The 21,004-nt window shown below is 36.1% G+C and overlaps 1 protein-coding gene across 2 annotated transcripts in view; it reads left to right on the plus strand.

Annotated features, from left to right (window-relative positions):
- Positions 1-21,004, plus strand: part of LOC149312950 (RING finger protein 150-like) — a 130,784-nt gene that overhangs the window by 78,500 nt on the left and 31,280 nt on the right. Inside the window, exons 3-7 of one of the 2 annotated variants that reach the window (XR_016281334.1) lie at positions 14,212-14,283; positions 14,699-14,781; positions 18,411-18,507; positions 20,462-20,672; positions 20,806-20,900. Coding sequence is in view for 1 of the 2 variants with exons in the window: in XM_089525759.1 (XP_089381885.1) it covers positions 14,212-14,283; positions 14,699-14,781; positions 18,411-18,507; positions 20,462-20,672 (463 nt within the window). In the remaining variant the exon portion in view is untranslated. The remainder of the gene's footprint in view (positions 1-14,211; positions 14,284-14,698; positions 14,782-18,410; positions 18,508-20,461; positions 20,673-20,805; positions 20,901-21,004) is intronic. The other variant, XM_089525759.1, reaches the window with a different exon arrangement.

The raw sequence follows: 21,004 nt of genomic DNA on the forward strand, positions 1-21,004 counted from the left end.
GGAGAATCTAACTTCCAGTCAAATTTGAAAGATGCAATAATATCATTAAACAAATCTGACTCGGAAGAAGAGTTGTCAAGCAGAGAAGAAGAGAGGGAAATAAGAGAATCAAACACATAGGGGAAAGACTGATAAATATATTAAGCAAGTCAGAGATGGAGTTAAAAATTGCTTCTTGGAATATTAAGGGACTGAATGCGGCTAAAAAGAGAAAACAGATTTATCACCACATAGAGAAGAGCAAATTCGATATAGTGTGCTTACAGGAAACCAAAATAAGACAAGACAATAGCAACTATTTGAAAAATTATAAATTAGGAAATCTGTATTTTTCTTCGGATAAAAAAAAGAAGAGGGGAGTAGCCATATATGTCAATAGGAAGTATTCTGTAAAGGAATTGGACAAAGATAGGGAGGGAAGATACATAATTGTGGAAATCTGCACATTGGATAGCAAATTAGTGGTAGCCAATATATATGCTCCATTTGAAAAGAGAGGTGTCTTTTTTAGTAAGCTAAATAAAAAATTACATGACTTGAATGTCAAGAACTACTTATTAGTAGGGGACTTCAATGGTGTATTGAAACCTGCAAGAGACAGACAATCTAGCAAATTGATAGCCAAAAATCAAGGGAAACTCCCTCCAAGTTGTATGAACTTAATAGAAGAACATGACTTAATAGATGCATGGTCCCACTTACACGAGGATAAAAAAGGTTTTACTTTCTTTTCTGAATCTCATAAATCGTTCTCGAGAATTGACCTATTTTTGCTTTCAAGAGACTTAATCAACAAGCTAACAAGGATGGAAATCCATCCTCGAACATACTCAGATCATAATTTAATAGAACTATGTATCAAAAACTCTGAAAAGAAGGGATTGGAATGGAGATTAAAGGATGAGCTATTGGAAGACCCAAAGTTCGCCGGTAAGCTAAAAAAGGAGATACATTTGTTTTTTAAAGAAAACATGACGCAAGGAATGCCATTAAAAACTTTGTGGGACGCTTTTAAAGCGGTAACAAGGGGCCATCTAATTCAAAGATCGGTAGAGGTAAAAAGAATTAGTAAAGAGAAACAATTTAGGCTAATGGAACAACTAGCAAGAAAAGAAGAGGCCTTAACTAAAGACTCAACTAACAATAGTATTCGTAATGAAATAAAATTGCTCCAAAAGCAACTTAAGATAGAGGAAACAAAAGAATTAGCTAAAGAGTTAAAACTAGCCAAATTTGATTATTTCGAAAACGCAAATAAACCTGGTCGATGGCTGGCGAATAGAATAAGGAAAATCAGAAAAACTAAAAGCATTTGCAAAATTAGAGATAAATTAACAATTCAAACAAGTAAGGATAAGATCGAGGAGGTTTTTTACAACTATTTTAGGAAGCTTTATAAGGATGAGAAGCCTCCTACGAACTTTTCCGACGTGCTAGATAAATTCTTTAAAGATAAAGAAATACCTTTGGCTACTGAAGAACAAAAAATCGAGTTAAACAAACCATTTTCAAAAGAAGAAGTAATTTTAAGTATACATAATTTAAAAGATGGGAAAGCCCCGGGCCCAGATGGGTTCACGTCAATATTTTATAAAACGTATAAAAATGATATAGCCGAATATTTTTGTAAAGTAGTGAATTCTATTCCAAAGGAAGGAATACCTGATACTTGGAGAAAGGCTCATATTGTACTGATCCCAAAAGAAGGTAGAGATCTATTACAGGTTGGTAACTTCCGACCAATTTCTCTTTTAAACATTGATTACAAGATTTATGCCTTTTTGTTGGCAAATAGATTAAGGAAAATACTACTGTTGACTATTAAAGATGATCAAAATGGGTTTTTACCCGGACGACAGATTAAGAATAACCTAAGAGCAATCTACAATATCTTGGAGTTTTATAACGTCAATAGAGACAGACAGTTAGCGCTACTATTTGTAGACGCCGAAAAGGCGTTTGATAACATAAAGTGGTCATTTATGCTAGAAACGCTTAAAAGGATGAATCTTGGAAAATTCTTTTGTGATAACATCAAGCAAATCTATAATAAGCAAGTAGCCAGCCTAAAGATAAATAATACAGTGACCCAAGAATTTCCAGTAACCAAAGGGACGAGACAGGGTTGCCCCCTATCCCCCCTCCTCTTTATAGCAACGTTGGAAATATTAAATAACATTATTCGAAATAACGTCAATATAAAAGGAGCAAAAATTAGAGGACACGAGCACAAGATAAAAGTGTTCGCAGATGACATGACAGTGATTTTAGAAGATCCACTAAGCTCTGTGGACACTCTATTTAAAGAATTCAACCTCTTTGGCAGAATAGCAGGGTTCAAGATAAATAGAGAGAAATCTAATATACTAACTAAAAATATATCAGAACAGGAACAAGAAACATTAAGTCAAAGGACGGGCTGTCAAATACAGGAAAAGGTTAGATATCTTGGAGTTTGGATTACAAATAATAATAATAAATTGTATGAAAATAACTATCAAAAACTCTGGAAAGAGATCAAGAAAGACCTGTTAAACTGGAATAGGCTACAATTATCACTTTTAGGTAAGATCTCTCTGTTAAAAATGATGATACTCCCAAGAATCATATTTCTTATGATCAACGTTCCGATAATCTCTGACGAAAAAATTCTAGATGATTGGACAAAGGAACTCAAAAAATTCATGAGCAAAGGAAAAAAATCAAGGATTAAATGGGAACTATTGAGAGATGCAAAAGAAAGAGGGGGATGGGCATTCCCAGACTTAAAACTATACCTGCAAGCAGCAAATCTCACTTGGATTCAAGATTGGATCAAACTAGAAAATACAGCAATATTAAATCTTGAGGGGTTTGACTTAAAATACGGTTGGCATGGGTACCTATGGTACAATAAATCGAGAATAGATAAAGCGTTCAATAATCATCCAATTAGGAAAGCTCTACTCTGGTCATGGCAAAAAATTAAAAAGAACTGGTACAAAAAAATTCCTACCTGGGTTTCTCCACATGAGGGGCTATTTCGGGAATGGTCCAAAAATTCCAAATGGCTAACGTACCAGGAGTTGATAACGAAGGACAACGCAGGTTGTAGGAAAATGAAAACACTACAGGAAATTAACAAGAAGGGATATGAGCTACATTGGTTCACCTACTCCCAGATTCGGAATAAATTTAGCGAAGACCTAAAGAAAGTAGGAATAGATATATCCAAAAATAATTTAGATATTGCTTTTTTGAAACAAGGTAAAAAGAAACTAAGCAGGTATTATAAAACCCTACTTAAGAGAGATACAGAAATGGAGGTAATTAAAACTAATATGATTAGTTGGGCACAAGATTTTGGCTACGCATTAGAATTAGAAAACTGGGAAAAATCATGGATGAGAACACAAAAATTCTCGGCCTGTTATAATTTGAAAGAAAATTACATGAAGGTTTACAGCAGGTGGTACCTCACCCCCTCAAAACTCAAGAAAATGTTTAATTTGCAAGAGGATTTATGTTGGAGGTGTAAAAAGGAGAAAGGGACTATGCTTCATATGTGGTGGTCCTGCGAAAGTATCGGAAAATTTTGGGAGAAAATTCACCATGCAATTCAGGACATATTTAAGATCAAGTTCAATAAAGTGCCCGAGATCTACTTATTGAATATGACGTCGGTCATGAAAACCCCAAAGGAAAATAAAATATGGAGAACATTGCTTTACTTAATTACGGCTGCTAGATTAGAAATAGCAACAAACTGGAAAAGACTTGATTCTCCTAACTTTGAGAATTGGCTACAAAGAACTCATGAAATGAAAAAAATGGACAAACTCTCACATGAAATCAGAAACAGAAATATTACTGTTCATGAAAAGAATTGGCGCCCGGTTGTGATTTATTGGAAGGATATATGGGGAATTAATACAGAATTATTTTAGGCTTTATTTGAATGTAAGACCCGTTTGCCTGACAAAAATTTAAATATATATGGGACTTCACTACAACAGAATGCCAGCGAATAGCGTCTCTATAATGTCTAAACTGTATTCGCATCTGTTTGCTCCATTCATGTATGCTCCACTCATGTATGTATATACTTATATACACACAAAATAATAAAAAAAAAAAAAAAAAGTCATTAAGATGGATCTCTTCCAGCAAGCCTTCTTGGGAAAAAATACTCGGCCACGAAAAAGACTTACCCATTTATCGAACTCTGCCCATGCTTATTGTTGGATTTTAAAATGTTAGTTTTAGTCTTATACAGTTTAATCTTGTTTTAAGGGAGGTACTATGTATATGTGGATATATATTTAGCCTGCTGTACACTGCTTTGATTGCCTGGCAAAAAGCAGGATAAAAATAAAAAATAATAATTTTTAAATTTTAATTTAAGCATTATGTTCTGAAAACTGACATTTTTAAAATATAAAAATGGAAATTAGCAATATGATCAGCAAAAATGGCATAAAGCTTTGTGCATTTTGCTGGAAATACAGAAGTGAGAGCAAAATAGTCCTCAGAATATGTCACACCTCAAAATATTGACCAAAGGATATTTTATTTAAGAATAAGCTGTGAATAACAAGTTTGCATTTTCACTCTTATTTTAATATATTTTTTGCTGAAGTTACAGTCCATCAGTGTCATAAAATGAAATTAGCATGTTACTTTCATTTGTTGGCACCCATAGTTGTGCTGATCTGTTTAGTGTGGTCATTGTGGTCAAAGGCTGAATGTGCAAATATACTTGGATCAATATTTAATGAGTTGGCACATGTCCATCAATAGAGTGTATTACATCTGGTCTTTAAAGGTAACATGAACACAGTGTGACCAATTTGAATGACTTTTGAAATAAGTTTTCTTGAACAGTGTTAAATTATAAAATAACTTTCATTAGCAGGCTATACCTTGAGACTTAGGGGCTCGGCAGACAGGCAGCTCCATGCCGCCCATCTTTCCCCCTCGTTGGTGTCACGGCAGCTGCACCGCATGGCACCAACGTGCTGCCAAAAAGAAGCTGCCTTGAGTGGCTTCTTTTTTGCAGCACGGCAAACAGGAAAGGACACCGCCATGACACCACTTCCTGTCTGCAATGTGCGGATGCTTTGCCACCATGGCGGCCGCTGTGTGGACCAGAGGCCACCATGATGGCACCACCAATGCACGCTAGGGTTTGGGAGCGTGCGGTTGTGGCACACTCCTGAACCCTAGTTTTGGACCAGTTACAGTGCTTCCCACCCATCTGTACCAGGCCTTAGTTGCTCGGTTGCATAAAGATGAAAAATACCTGACAAAATGAATTTCTTTGCCCTAGTCTGAGGATTTTATGCCTTCCCTTGAAGTGTGATGGAACATAATTCCCCCACTCTCTTGAAGATCTATGTTTTCAAGGGCAGGAGGCAGTTGGGTTACATCACATTGTGAATTTTTCATACTGAAAATTTGTCTGATTTACATTCCCATAGAATTGTTGATGGCATTAACAACCGTATCTTTTTCTGCTTCTTTAACAACTTACAATCTGTCCACTACATCTGATGAACTCATGGTAGTTTTAAAAATAATCACTGGTTTGTTTCTGTGTGTTAGCTCTGGGACACAAAAATGAAGTGCCTTTGCTATAATGTTCATTTGAGCATTGATTTCAATGTCATGTTATCAGTGTTCTCTGACATTTCATTGAAACATTCACACAGAGCTGTAAGCGTGAGAGTTTGTGCTGACAAATTTTCCATCAGACTGTGTGATGAGATGTTGCAGCTCTGTACTGTTAACCATTTTCTGTCCTCCAACAGTATCCCAGGTCCCAAAGTGGCTTGTAATAAAGTACTGTACACTCTCTTGCCCTCATATCATGGTAAAACATCAGCAGTGAATTATCTTCATCTGTTTGATATATAGAAATAGACTGAAAATACTCTTTTGTTTACAGCTAATTTTCTAAAATCTCATGGGCTTTGACTTTCATATATTCATGTGTTATATTTATCTGTATCTTCTGGGTAGAATGTGGAAAACTTCATGTCACATTTCCTGCTAGTATTGTATATTTGCCCCTTTGGCATTAAAAGTATGTTGATCTTCAGTCTCTGCTGCTGAAGCCATTTGTTGCAGATGTTTGTCCTCTTTTGCTTTGCCTTTGCCATACCCTCCACTGAATCATATGCTCATTGATGTGTGATATGTAGCAATATTTTAGGTCATGTTCATTCTTGCAAATATCTTTACAATGTGCTTAGGTGTTTTGTTTTTTCCTCCAATGGACTATATTTATTCTTTCAACACTCTGTTTTTACACCAACTATTTACTAACTATTTGGCATTACTGCAGAGAAGCCTATAGTGCCATGCTTCCGATATAAAATACAAAAGACAGTAACAGTTACTGTAGCTTATATGTGAGAAAGATGTAATTTATTTAACAATGTATTAGAAGGATATTTTGATTGAATCATTAGCCATCCTGATAATATTTATGTAGGCAGAAAAGGGAAATTAGCATTCTACGTTTTTATTTTCTATTTTTAACCTTTGACAGAGTACCTGTATCGATTATGTTGTCGATTCCTGTAGCATTTGAAATGTAATTGCTCAAATTGTATTGAATTTTTACTTCAAATGTCCATCACCATGCTCTTAAAATACATTGGTCTCAAAATTGGGTAGGTGAAATTTTTAGCTTCTAGCTTGCATTCAGATAGACATCTTGTAATCAGTCAGCATGGTAAATTTAAGATCACTTGTCTTTGTCCTTGGAACTCATCAAAATGGTGCAAAAGAGCTCTGGTATATTTTTTGCACTCTTTTTTCTGTGCCAGTTCCTGGACTGTAGTCATTATCAAGACTTTGGGCCCTATAAATAGCAATGTTGTGTTTCTAATTTAAAGTCATGTTTGTCAAGCATTTGCCTCTAGGGATAATACATAATTGCAGCTATCCTTGTGAAACATTTTAAAATTTAGTTGTGTACTTTCTGTAACAAAATATCTTTTAACAATATAAAGATAAATAATTTGGCCTAAATCATGTTTAATGCCAGCAGAGTGAAAATCCCTCCTACCATACTCATGCTTCTTTGAATCTTTGCACAAGCTGTTGGTCAAAGCACATTGCATAATTGGTTGAATAATTTGTACAACTAGATATGCAATCTGTCATACAGCTGAATTACCATTTTGCACAACTATTTGCACAACAAAATGTCTGAGTCAGAAAATGCACAACCATTAGTTCATTATTTGTGCAGTGCATTATCATATAATTCAGATCATTGGATATAATACATAATTTATTATCATTTCTAACAAGAATGCTAATAGAGACATTGCATTAATCAACACCATATAAACAAAGTTTAAAAATAGCATGCAGGATGTAAATGTGTGGGTGGATTAAATACCTCTGGATATTTAAACAACTTCTCAAGAGACTAGATTACTTGGCAGAATCTCACTGAACGTGGGACCCATTGATATTACAGAATTATAGTGCTGTTAATCCACTTAAACTGCCATGGTTACATTTTGTGGAATCCTGGGATTGTATGGGGCATTTAGAATTCTCATCCAGAACGCTCTCATGTCTCCCCAAACTACAAACCCCATGACTCTATTGCATGCAGCCAGTTAACGTTGGACTCACAGGCTATAATTATGCAGTATGAAAGGGCTCTGATGGTTAAGAAATCTAAAGGAAGGTCTAAAAAGGGCTTTAAGCTTCTTCATAAGTATATATTCTCACATATGCATGATGGAGCATTTATTAGTCTAGGGCTTGGGTATGGCCAGGCTAGGCACATGAACAGAAATTGATTCCGATGTCAAGTATGAAATATTATATTTTGAATAGGAAATCTGCTGTTACCTATTGGATATATTTAGTTTTATTTTTCTGAAAAACAAACCAGAGAGGCAGCTCAGAAATAGCCAGTTGTTTGAAAATAAAACAAGCACAACATTTAACTACCTAATCCTTATCAGGATCCTAAGAATAACTCAACAAAACAGCTTACAGGGAAGCCCCAGGGACTCCCTGACATAGCTTAAGCCATTGTTGCCCCATGCTGTTTTATGTGAGGACAAAGGAAGATGCTTTGTCAGTTTATTTCATCAAAGAGCCAGGGCAAGTCCCACAGAGGAAAAATCAAGCTCACCAATTAGTGGCCTTGAAGGACTTGATCCTGCTTTCCCAGTTCATTTCTGGAAGGCTGAAACAATGTGGAATGTACAGAGAAAAGCAAATTGCAGGCTCTAGCACCTAGCTTGTTCAAAAAATAAATAAAAAATAAAGATTTATTGGTTCATTATACAGTGAGTGCCTTAAATTGGGATGGACTATTGGAGGTATCAACAATGGCAACTGGCTCCCATGTCTGTGGGGTGGTGAATCTGTTCTTGGTTTCAGTCTAAACTTTAAGTAGCTATCCAGGGTGTTGGATTTATGGGATATCTCGCTTCAATTTTAGAATAAAACTCAGAGTAGGTTCACTGCCCCACTGGCATGGGAGTCACCAGCGAGCACTGATGGTGGAGTAATGGGGTGTTCATACTATGGTAGTGAGCACCATGTCTTCCTATCCCTCTATTTATTAATGAATAATAATAATAATAATAATAATAATAATAATAATAATAGGATTTATTTATATGCCGCCCAATCACTAGGAATCCAGGCAGCTTACAACAGAGGGGATAATAGACGGTTCCCTGCCCTCAGGCTTACAATCTAAAAAGACACAACACAAAAGGAGAAGGGAATGGTGGTGGGAGGGATCAGGTTCAGGTCCAGCATTCTTCTCTCCCTCTGAGGCCTGGACCAAGGCAGGTGGACTGGAGGGAGGGCTCTTTTTCTTAATCGAGGCTGGGCCCAATGGCATTGGGCCTGTCCTTTCACTCCTTCCCAGGCCAGAAGTTGACAGTTGGAAGGAGGATGGGGAGGGCTCTTCCTCTTCAGGCCCAATGGCGTTGGTCCTGTCCTTTCGCTCCCTCCCAGGCCAGAGTAGATGGGAAGGAATAGAAAATGCAACAGATAAATTCTCTATGGCATTTTCCCACAACATTTTTGATGCTATGAGACTATTATATTTAGAATCATAGAATCATAGAGTTAGAAGAGACCTCAAGGACCATCCAGTCCAACCTCCTGCCATGCAGGAATACACAATCAAAGCACTCTCAACAGATGGCTACCCAACCTTTATTTTAAAAGCTCCAAAGAAGGAAACTCTGAGACAGCACATTCCACTGTTGAAGAGCTCTTACTGTCAGGAAGTTCTTCCTAATGTTTAGGCAGAATCTCTTCTCCTGTAACTTGAATCCATGACTCCATGTCCTAGTCTCTGGAGCAGCAGAAAACAAGCTTGCTGCATCTTCAATGTGACATCCCTTCCAGTATTAACATATGGTTATCATGTTATTGCCAGCTGATATGTTGTTGTTGTTAACCACTGTCAAGTTGATCTTGACTCATGGTGACCTTGTAGATGAGACATCTCCAAGACTCCCTAACCTCCATTGCTCTACTTAGATCATGTAAATTAATACCCGTGACCTCCTTAATAGAGTCCATCCATATAGCATGTAGCCCTCCTCTCTTTCTGCTTTCCTCCACCTTTCCTAGCATTATTGGGTTTTTTCCTAATGAATCATACCTTCCCATGATGTGACCAAAGTATGACAGCCTAAGTTTTGTCATCTTGGCTTCCAAGGAGATTTCCAGTGTGAACTGTATATGCAATGTATATAATGTAATGCAATGTAAAAAGAAAAACAAACAAAAAAGCCACAATTACTTTCCATCATGATCAGCAACATTTCTCCACTGAAATGGCATAAGCTTCCCTTCTATCTTTCTCTCCACATCTCGCCACCTGTGGTGTGGTGATTAAGAGAGACATTTTATTCAGAGAATTCCCAGAATACCCCTGCCAACAGTCATCTAATCCAATAAAATCACTTTTCCAAGCTCTGTAGAAAGATTAATAGCTGTAGGAATGCCTTAAAGATGTCCTCCATTAATTTACATTCCTAGACTGGCTTTGGTAGCAAGCAAACAACATGAGGCACATGTTGTTTAGGCTTGTATCACATTTCTATTATTCTTTTAATCAGGAACAGAAAATTCACAAGGGCAGTGAATGTATCGGTGTTTAATATAATGAGGGTTAAAATAATGGGGAAATCAAAAGATCAAAGGTTTTAAACTGATCTTTCATCTGTTTTTTTTTTAAATTTTCCCTTGAGTATTGAGGACTAAAACAGTAACTAATGCACTGTTTTAATGGGCTTGGCTTTTCCTCGAGTATTTAGTAGCTAACACACGATTTTAATTACAGCAGTCATTATTTTATTTGTGAATTCTTTCTTAGGACATTTTTCAGAAACAAATTATAATAGCTCTCGTTTCCAGTTTATTTTATACTAACTGGCATCCTTTGATACTAAGTCTTTTCCACACTTGCTTTATCCTTTTGAATAACACAGGCTGTGAGGAAAATGATTACAAAAATAAAATGCTATTTTACAAGGTAATAGTAACAAGAGTGCCATGGTCAAGAGCGAGGTAAATATTTGTTTTGCTATCTACCTTCTAAAAACTGTACAAAATATATATTTTCACATTTGTAGATATTGGGTGTGATCCAATCAAAGTAAAACATGTTTCAACACAGTTGATTACAGTGTTGGTGATATGTGCATATACAAAATATGGCCACTGAAGCAGAGTTTGGAAAGGTCACATTAAGTCAGAGCTTAGAAAGTTTACTTTTTAAAAGCAGCTTCTTACATAACTCATTGCATTGTTTTAAAAGTAATTTGCATTATATGTTTTATCTATTCACTTTCTCTACATACAAAGTGGCTCAAACTATTAAAATGACCTAAGTATTGCTCTTTTAAGTCTTCTTTCTTAAAAATAAAAATAAAAATTGGGAAATTGTGGAGAATCTGCTAGACTGAATCCTGTGTTGATAGCCAGCCTTGATATTGTCCATTACACGGTTTTATAACAAATGCTCTATGGTACTATTTTGAAATTTTTTAAAACTGTGCTCTTCCCCTCCTTATCACTCCTTCTTTTTCTATTCCTATTGAAATCTGGAATGGTGGTCTGAGTAAACAAACATTCAAACAAACTAGGAAATGGAAACAGATGGGTGACAAATGATTCACATTCCAGACTTTAGATGCAAAAAATTCTGCTCTAATTTTTACCATAACTCTCCAAGTGTGTTGGCAAGTAGTACCTTACACTGCTTGCCTCATATAGGGCTCATGTGAACTCAGTATATACTTATTAAGTCCATGTTATCTCCTGCTTCAGTAATTTTTAACAATCAGGGTCACTCAGTATAATGAAACCAAGCAAATTATAATTGAATATAAAAAATAATACAGTCTGAAAATTAAAAAAAATACTGTATGTACTCACGTATAAGTCTAGAAATTTAGGCTAAAAAAACAGGCTAATGTAAGTACTGTCCATTAAATCGTGTGTGTGTGTATATATATAAAACCATCCCCTGGTGAAAGAAAAGAGTTTAATCTGCCCTGGAAGGACTGACCCCCTTCTACTCTATCATCCATCCAGCCTTTAGTATGAACACAAATAATAAGAAGAATAATTACAAAAAATAATTTGTAAGTTCTTTGGCATTTTTTCCTTTGCTTCATCCTTTACAGCCTTCATTACATGCCCCTACGTTTTACCCTCCACTTATCCATGGGTCATATCAAAATCCATAATTTTGGCCTCAAAGCCTGCCCTCATGAAGTCGACTTATAGTCGAGTATATACGGTACATCATTAGGTCAGCAAGAACTCTGGTTGGCTGTTGTGATTTTTAGTATTTTTAGTATTTGCCTTTTATATCTCTGTAAAATTATGCATTATTACAGTATGGTAGTCATTAAGGTACAATTAATAGTCATTAAGAGCCAGTGAGCTGTAGTAGTTTGAGCTCTGAAATTTGACTCTGGAGACCGGGGTCTGAATCCCCGCACAGTCATGGAAAGCCACTGGGTGACCTTGGGAAAGTCAAATACTTTCAGCCTCAAACCCTCCCCCCAGTCACAGGTTTACCTTAAGGTCACCATAAGTCAAGGCATGCAACAACAACAACAGCAAAAGATGACCCTAGATTTTGTATTGATTTTTGTTGCAAAAGACTAACATGGCTATACTTCTGCAAGACTAGTTTACTCCAAAATCATCCCAAGATTAGAAGACACGATGACCTTCATTTCAGAATCTTCCCCTCTGTAACTACACACACAAAACATGGTAACATCCATTATTATTAAGATATTAATTTGCTAATACCTGGTATGACTAAATATGAATTATACAAACATGTCTACAAAATGCCGTAAACAACTCATATCTTATTTCATTTATATCCCACCATTTTGCTCTATGATAGAACTCAAGACAGAATATATTTACTTGCTTCTTAAAACTCATGTTCTTTTTTACATTTGGCCATTGCTGCTACAGTGAGATGATTGACTAAATAGGTTGTCAGTCCTCAGCCATTCCTTGCCCTTTCCATGACCTCCAAGATTAAATTATGGAATCAGGCAAATGCAAGCATGATGTCCCCTGGCTGCAGAATCCAGCTTTCTCTGCTGTGTGTGTTTTTCTTCTTACTAAAGAGAACACAACCTTAGGCAAAACTAATAGATAATGAATTCCTTAGTAGCAATAGGGCACACATTTGGGAGAATTTGAATGTAGCAATCCATTGAAAGATGAAGTCTTACAGGATCATGTATCTCACCTTAAAAACTTTAGCGGAAACTTACAGTAGGTTGGTTTGGGTTCCCAGATCTCAGAGCTTGACTCTGAATCTCAGACCCTGTGCTTTTCCTTCTAATCTTCAGGATGAGGAGGAAGAATTTAAGGGTAAAAAAAATGGAGCTGAGAAAAATGTTGTAGTTTTGTTCAATGCAGAGCTTGGGAAACTGAATTTCTAACTAGATAATTATTATTATCTAGTTTGTGTCAGACTCAGTGATGTACTCTGTTTTATTATATGTATGATATTCTTTGACCAACTGTAGGTGCTTTAAGTGCTTGAATATCGTTGTTTGTTGCTACTTATTGTTGTAATCTTATTGCTCAATTTTAATGTCTGTATGCTTTAAATATGTATCTGAGTTTTATACTATGAGGTGCCTTGGAATGCTGTGTTTCAAAATGCAGGGTATAAATATTTTACAATACCAAAGCAAGAAAATAGCTGTGAATTTCTGTTTGGAAGTTTTTGGCCTTATATAGTGAATACCAGATAAGATACATATAGAAACTATATTTATAGATACATAAAGAAACATGGACCTGAAACAGACAGGCCAAATAATGCGGCTTCCAGCTGCTTTGGGGGCATTGCATTTAGACAACACATGCCCCCAAATTGGCCAGATGCTGTGCCAAGGGGATGCCGCGGTGGCAAAAGCTGGCCTTTTCAAGAATGGATTAAATCCACTCCTGTTGGTGGTCCGCTTTGACAACGTGCTGTGCAATCACTACAGTCCCGGGCCAGTCACAGCCAAAGCGGCCTTGGCTGCTCCTTTTGTCCCATCTGCTTCACCCCTAAGAAACAAAATGCAAGTGATGTACTTTTGAGACTATGTAAATAGAAGAAATTTCTACCATAGGGTTCCATGGACTGTAGTCCACTTCATCAGATGCCAATTTAAGTAGCACTGTTTCAGTATTATTTCTAGGAATAAAAATTCCAAATGCCTAAAAATCCCTTATATGCCTAAAAGCAAAAAGATCCTTTCTCAAATGCAAAAAAAAAAAAAAAAGGCAAATTCAGTCCTGCTTTTTTAATGTATATACAATTTCCCAGGCTAAGGATGTTTATGCAGGTGGAATAGTTCATTCTTTATGGTAACAGCCAAAAGTACCACTTGACCCTAAGTTAAATGGGTTGTGGCATCAGAATTTGGGTGCCTCCTTCCCAGTGCAACCCTCTGTGACACTAAAAGCCTGCTCTGCGTCCCCCCCCCAAAAAAAAAAATACCTTAGAAGGTATCGTTGATTGTAATCCCTACATTCGAGCTTCTCTAAGTCCTGGAGCTTGCTTTTACATGGCTCTTGTCCGCTTAATGTGAAATTACCTTGGAATATCCAGCCACTCTTACAAATTCTGGCAAGAATGTTTAAGTGAAGAGGTATTCTTTTAATAAAGGCAATGTTTTGCATTTTCAGCGCCGTCTTGGAGATGCTGCAAAGAAAGCAATCAGCAAACTACAAGTCAGAACAATAAGAAAAGGAGATAAGGTAACCTCCCTCATCACAGCAACTTTTTCCTTTAACAGAAATATTTGGGGGATACTAAAAAGTGCATGGTTTGAACAAAAACATTAAAAAATAAACCAGTAATGTTTGCACAGGTTACTTGCTGCTAGAAAAGTCAGCTTGGGAAGACCGTGACTGTGTATTAGAAAAGGCTCTGTAGGTATAGTAAGGACCCACACATGCTTCTCATTCCTATAATGACTTGACACACTGATTATCCATGTGTATTTGCCATAAGCAGGACTCTGTTGTGTCCTTTGCACATGGATGCTGTAGCCAGTGGACTGTCCCATCCCTCAAAGAGAGAAGATACTTTGTGAAGTGTTATTTGTCAAATTTTCTCAGCCCTGTGCTTTTCGTTCAAAAATTAATATATATTCATTTTTTTAAAAAATAGGAAACAGAGCCTGACTTTGATAATTGTGCAGTGTGCATTGAAGGTTATAAACCAAATGATGTTGTCAGGATCTTACCCTGCAGGTGAGTTAATGTAATCATCTAGTCATAAAGATGTAATTTTTTGGTTTTAACTAAGTAATTGGGTTCTGACATTGTTTACAGATTGTAAATATTTGTCATTTATGAAGAGTAATCATAGTTCTAGCCAAGACTAAAATGATGTGATGGGTCTAGTGGCTTAAAAAAAATCTGTTCGTATTTAAAATTAGTAGCAAGTAATGCCATTGATCAAGTTATTTAGTTCTTCAGATCACACTATGTAAGACAATAGATTTTATGCAAAGGTTTATTTGTTTTATCGCAAAGAGTCTTTGACCCAGCCAGTGCAGTCTTCACTTTTGCAACCATTATGGTGCCTATATAGGTACAGATACAGAGTTATAATACCGAAAAATGTAAAAATGAAAAGGGAACCTTCTTTCACATGTGGTGGGAGTGTGAAGAAGCTAAGAGATTTTGGATAATGATTAGAAATGGAATACAGGAAATTGGCAAATTAAACTTAAGTCTTAAACCAGAGATCCTTCTGTTAAATATGACATCAGATGAAACCGAAAGGAAACACGGAAGAATAATTCTCTATATGTTGACTACAGCACAATTAGTATATGCCAGATATTGGAAAGTTAGTAAAGAAATTGGAATGGAAGAATGGGTTTTAAAACTATTGGATATGATGGAAACGGAATCGGCATCAAAAAAATTGGAGGACAGAGGAAACACTCGATATCACTCAGATCAGGAAAGGAAGGAAGGCAATATAGAAAAAGAAGATTGGGAAAGAATTATTGATTATATTTCTGAGAAATGGCCAAATATCCAAAATAAAATTGACAAGGGCTTCTTGAAAGAGAACTGATTACGTATATCCAATTAAATTGATATAATAATTTCCTTAAAGGAAAATAAAATAAAATAAGAAAAGACAGTTTAGGTAAATATCACAATTAAGTTATTGGGCATTACAGATATACAAGATATTGTGTCAAATAGATAATTGGAAATTACAGATATTTAAAGTAAATAAAGAAGGAAAAGTAGAAAGGAAACAGTAAGAAAATGAAACGGTTTGGGTTTGCTTCAGAAGTCTTTTTAATTTGTCGAATGATTGAAGGTATGGAAGGAAGAAGGAAGGTATGATTATGAGAGTGATGGGAGGTGGGTGGGGTTGAATTGTTATTTGTTATATGTAATGTGAGTTGTTGTATAGATGTTGTATGTGTTTATATTGTTTGCTTAATAAAAAAAATTTTTAAAAAAGAATCCTCTGACTTTTCCCATTAAAAAAACATTGCCTGATTTCCCCTCAAATGACCCAAACAGTGACATAAATGATCACATTTGGGCATGGGAGAAGGGCCCTCATCTTATTTGGAGCTGCCCATCCAGTTTCTAAGAGAATAGAAAATATACAAGAAGTGCCTGTGATCTCAAACAAGGGCTTTAAAAAAAACTGAACTTGCATAAAATGGACATGTTACACTTAAGGTGCAGAAATCTTATGCACAGTACACTGACATAAGCCAACCACATGATTAAATCAGGGCAAAGCTTTTATACACTGCAGTGAGCCAGGACTTTCCCCTCTGATCTAATTTCATTTAATTTTTTAAAGTGCACAATGATATGATTTTGACAGCTGTTGAGTTGGAGTAACTCAGCATGAGTAGTCTTTTTGAAGCCAAGGATCACTGCAATAGCCAAATAAGGCTGCAAAGTGTAAGAATTCCAAACAACCACTGACTGTGAAACATTATTCTCTTTTCTGCAACTGGGTTTTCTTGCTATACTTGAACTTAAAAGATAAAGGAACACTTTGTAGTATGATGTCACACATTGCACAGCATATATGTTCATGTTCAGACTCTGATTGTGGGAATGTAGGTGTTCTCTTTGGAAGAATAGCATCTGTTTTGAGTTTTTTGGAAGGTATGACCATTTGTGAACAGTTGCAAAAGGAATTTTTGTCTATTGTTTCTTTATTTGGGTGTTTATTTCCTGCTTTTCTATCATAAGATCACACTCAAGGGTCTCTTACAATAAAAATATAATTCACAACAAAATTAAAAATATACTGAAACAGAAAGCAAGCAGTCATAAAAGAAACTATTGTAAAAACAATAGTTCAACAAACATACAAAGAGTGGCAGACAAAAATGTATCCAGGAATCTATTTTTTTAAGTGCCCCCAAAATAAAATGAAAAGCAGGAAAATTAGTAGCTTGAGAAAGGTTTTTGGAAGGCACACCCAAATTTAGATGCCACCAGTGAAATGTTTCTCTCTGTCTTCATTTCCAGTTGCACCAGTATAGAACAAAGATAGCCTCGGTTAGTGGAGTGCAACTCATATGGGAAGAGGCATTTCATGAGATACACTAGTCTCAGGCTATTGGCAAGCATTAACCAGTCAACTTGGGTGCAGGATGGCGGGAGTGAGGATCAAAAAATTTTTTTTAAAAAATCAAATTAAAAAAATATTATACTAGAAATTTTAATTTCAATTAGAATTTAAGGTTTTCATCAAAAAATAAGTAAAAAGAGTCTAGGTCAAAGAATACTAATCATATTATTTCACTATTGTAACAGTAATTTGTGGAGACAGGAAATATTCTAACTGGTCCTATTATGCAGATAGTTTACATGGAATAGACATTTTCTGTTTGTCTGACCTTCTCTCTCTCTATCTCTCTCTCAGTCTCTCTGTGAGCCTTTTCTGTCTCTTAAGTGCAAAAATAGACATGGTCAATGAATAGATAATTTGGCAGGATTGGAGTAGATTTATATGACCGATAAGCACCAGACCCCATCTGATCTTGGAAGCTAAGCAGGGTCAGCTTTGGTTAGTACTTGGATGGGAGGTCACCAATGAATACCACATGCTGTAGGCTATATTTCAGATGAAGGAACCAACAAAACCACCTCTGAGTATCCCTTGCCTAAGAAAACCCTATGACAATCATGGGGTCACCATAAATTGAGAGGCAATGTGAAGGCACATAAACACAGAGTACATCTGTCCAAGGAAGAAAAATCAATATAAAAGCAAAGGTTCCCATTTTCTGCTGAATTAAAAAATTAATCTGAAAACAAATCAGAATACTAAACCTACCTTTTATTAAAATCTCCATCTCTGAATATTAGTTGAGATTGTATTAATAAATAATGGATTTCTAGTAAAAAAATTTATGGTCACATAGTGCTGTATCCAAAATTATGTTTTTGCAGTGAATTGTATAGTTCCCTATTGAATCTAGGTCTAGATTTTTTAATCCCAGATAAAAAATAATTCACATTACTTTTCACATGGTAGCAAGGACAATAAATATGTTGCCAGTAGATACGTATTTCTTGGGTTCTGGTTTTTGTAATAGAAAATGGCTTCTAATATTCAAAATAGCAGACTGGGCTCCACCAGCTAAATTGTATGAATCCCCCAACACTTCCAAGCTTTATCATAGCCCTTCGTTTGTTAGGTTTTTCTCCCCTTGCCAGAAATATTTATTGCACAGATACACCTTCAACTACATATTCCCTACAAGACCAGTCTAACCTTTTTCAGAATAGATGATCTGAACTGAAACTTATAGAAATGGAAAATATTCAGAGCTTAGTGGGAGATTTGAACTAAATTTGATGTTTCATCATTGTAGGCACCTGTTTCACAAATCATGTGTAGATCCATGGCTACTAGACCATCGCACTTGCCCCATGTGTAAAATGAACATCTTAAAAGCACTAGGGATTCCGGTAAGCATTTTCTTTATGTTAGAAAATTTAAAATCATTTTGTCATGAAAACTAATTTTACTTCTTTATAGTGAAATAAAAAGTATCTGCATAGAATTCATGTTAGTCTGTTTATACCCATGTTAGTCTGTGGAATTAGTATGTAGAGAGATCTTGCAGCACCTTTGACACTAATAGAAAGAAAGAAATTGGCAGCATGAGATTTTGTAGACTTCAGTCTACTTTCTCAGATACATATCTCATGCTGCCAATTTCAATTAGTCTCAAAGGTGCTACAAGATCTCTCTACATGCCAAGTATCTGCATAGTGTATTTTTTTTCCTGTTTTAATGGATGGTTTGAAATGGTTTTAATTGCTTTTTAATAGTAACTTTTTGCATGTTATACTTTTTTTTAGTAAGTGCTTTTAACTGTGTAACTGTGAATTTGTTTTAATGTTTATCCCGACTCAAGTCCCAGTATTAATAAAAGGGTAGGGTATAAATCAATTAGTAATAGTAATAAAAATAATTGTTGAAGATTCAGTGTTCCAAGGCCACTTTTTCTCACAAGTGGTATTAACACAAAAAAATCCCTTCAAAACTGTCATCCATATGAACCATGTGATGTTTATTTTTCATTTACAGTGCCTTGCAGAAGTATTCATCCCCTTTGACATTTCTGCATTTTGTTGTGCTAGAGCTTGGAAATGAAATGGATTTCATTGGCATTGTTATTAAATAGCGCTTGTATGCATGGACCAAAAAGTCTGTGCTCCTTTCCGCCTCACATTGTGTCCAGATGACACAGACCATTAGTCCTGGGTTGGGATCAAGCAGTGGCTGCAGCCTGATGCTGGTCCAAAGGAGCCTTAATCTGGTCTAAAAAGACGACTGTTTTGCTGTGGAGTTTCTAGGAAGGGGAGAAAAGATAGGAAAAAAGGGAAATATGGCAGCATTTTTTTCCTCCTCTTTCCTCCTTTTTATTTTTGAAGATATGTGTCATCTTACCCTTCCACTCATCCTATTTGTTCTGTGCCACTTTTCAGTTGTAAATAGAAACAAACTCTGACCTCCTCAAGTATGCTTTCACATTTGACATCTATATTTTTCAGAATACAATGTAGACAGAGTTGTGATACAAAAATACTGATGGCACAAAGTGCAGGAAATGTTAAATTCCTGGTAACTTTGGTATGTGATATGTGCACTTACTCTCCTAAAAATTTGGATGTGCATAGTTAAAAGTAAAACCTAGGTCTATTAAATCCAAGGCTTGCCCCACCATTACGTAGAATGAGGTGGCCACCTCAGATGTCAAATGCTAAAGTTCACAGAAAGGAGAAAATTGTATTTGTCACACAGCCTGACTAACATGTTAAGTTACCCTGTTGCACTCAGGTGGGGTGGAGGAGACTGTTGCCAATGTTAAAGTAAGATTAAACTGCCAGTCTGGTTGTGCTTTTGTACATTTTGTACATTTTATGTTGGGAGAGGAAGGACATCACTGTCTTGTGTACTCATGGCAGCAAAATGATTTGGAGTTAAAATCACAGTTAATGTTAAAATCCATTTATCACTTATTGCTTTATTATATAATTTATATTTAGTGTTAACTCTAAATCAGGAATGGGAATCACTTTGCCTTTTGGAATGTTAAACTGCAAATCGCAGAAGTCAGCATAGTCAATGGTGACAAATGTTGGGCGTTCTAGTCTAACAACATCTGAAGTGACTTCGTGATTCTACCTCTGCCTTAGAGTCCGACCAAACAAAAGCAAGGATGTGGGCACTCTGTCCTGTGTGTCTCCCAGATTAAAAGTGCTTTGAAGGCCAGTTTGAAATACTGTTTTAGAGGAACTGAGGTTTAGGTGACATGCATGAAATCCGTCATAAAAATGAGATCAAGAATCCTCTCAAAATGACAATTCCTTTTTGAAAAAAATATGAAAAGCCTTCTCTTTTTTTCCCTACTAGCCAAATGCAGATTGTGTAGACGACATCCCTCCAGACTTTGAAGCTTCTATAGGAGGGCCACCAACCAATCAAATTACAGGAGCTAGTGACATAACTGTAAATGAAAGCTCTGTAGCCTTGGATCCTCCAGTCCGGACAGTTGGAGTATTACAAGTCATCCAGGATGCAGATCCTCTTCCACAGACAGGGGAAAGTAATCTCACCACAAGCAGTAAGTGTCTGTTTCCTATCTTGTTTTCTAGTAATGTAATTCATGTTATAAATGTGGTACTTAAAAGCATCTGTGGTAGTTCTGAAGTGTTTTCAAGAGGTATGCAGGGAACTTCTGCTTTTCACTTTGACAGTAGTTCAGCAGGACTGGATTTCTCATGATGGATTCCACTAAACCTTCCATAAGGAGGAGAAGAAGACGAAGAAGAGGAAAATTATGCTGGAGGAGGTAGGAACCCAGTAGATGCAAATAGCTGCAAATCCATGTGCAAGAAGATAACTCAGAAGTACCTTAGTGCTCTTGCAAATGCTATTTTCATATCATAAATGTTT

Source organism: Sceloporus occidentalis, unplaced genomic scaffold (genome assembly GCF_023333645.1).
Source record: "Sceloporus occidentalis isolate IW3139 unplaced genomic scaffold, rSceOcc1.0.p SCAF_5, whole genome shotgun sequence".
Taxonomy (NCBI): Eukaryota; Metazoa; Chordata; class Lepidosauria; order Squamata; family Phrynosomatidae; genus Sceloporus; species Sceloporus occidentalis.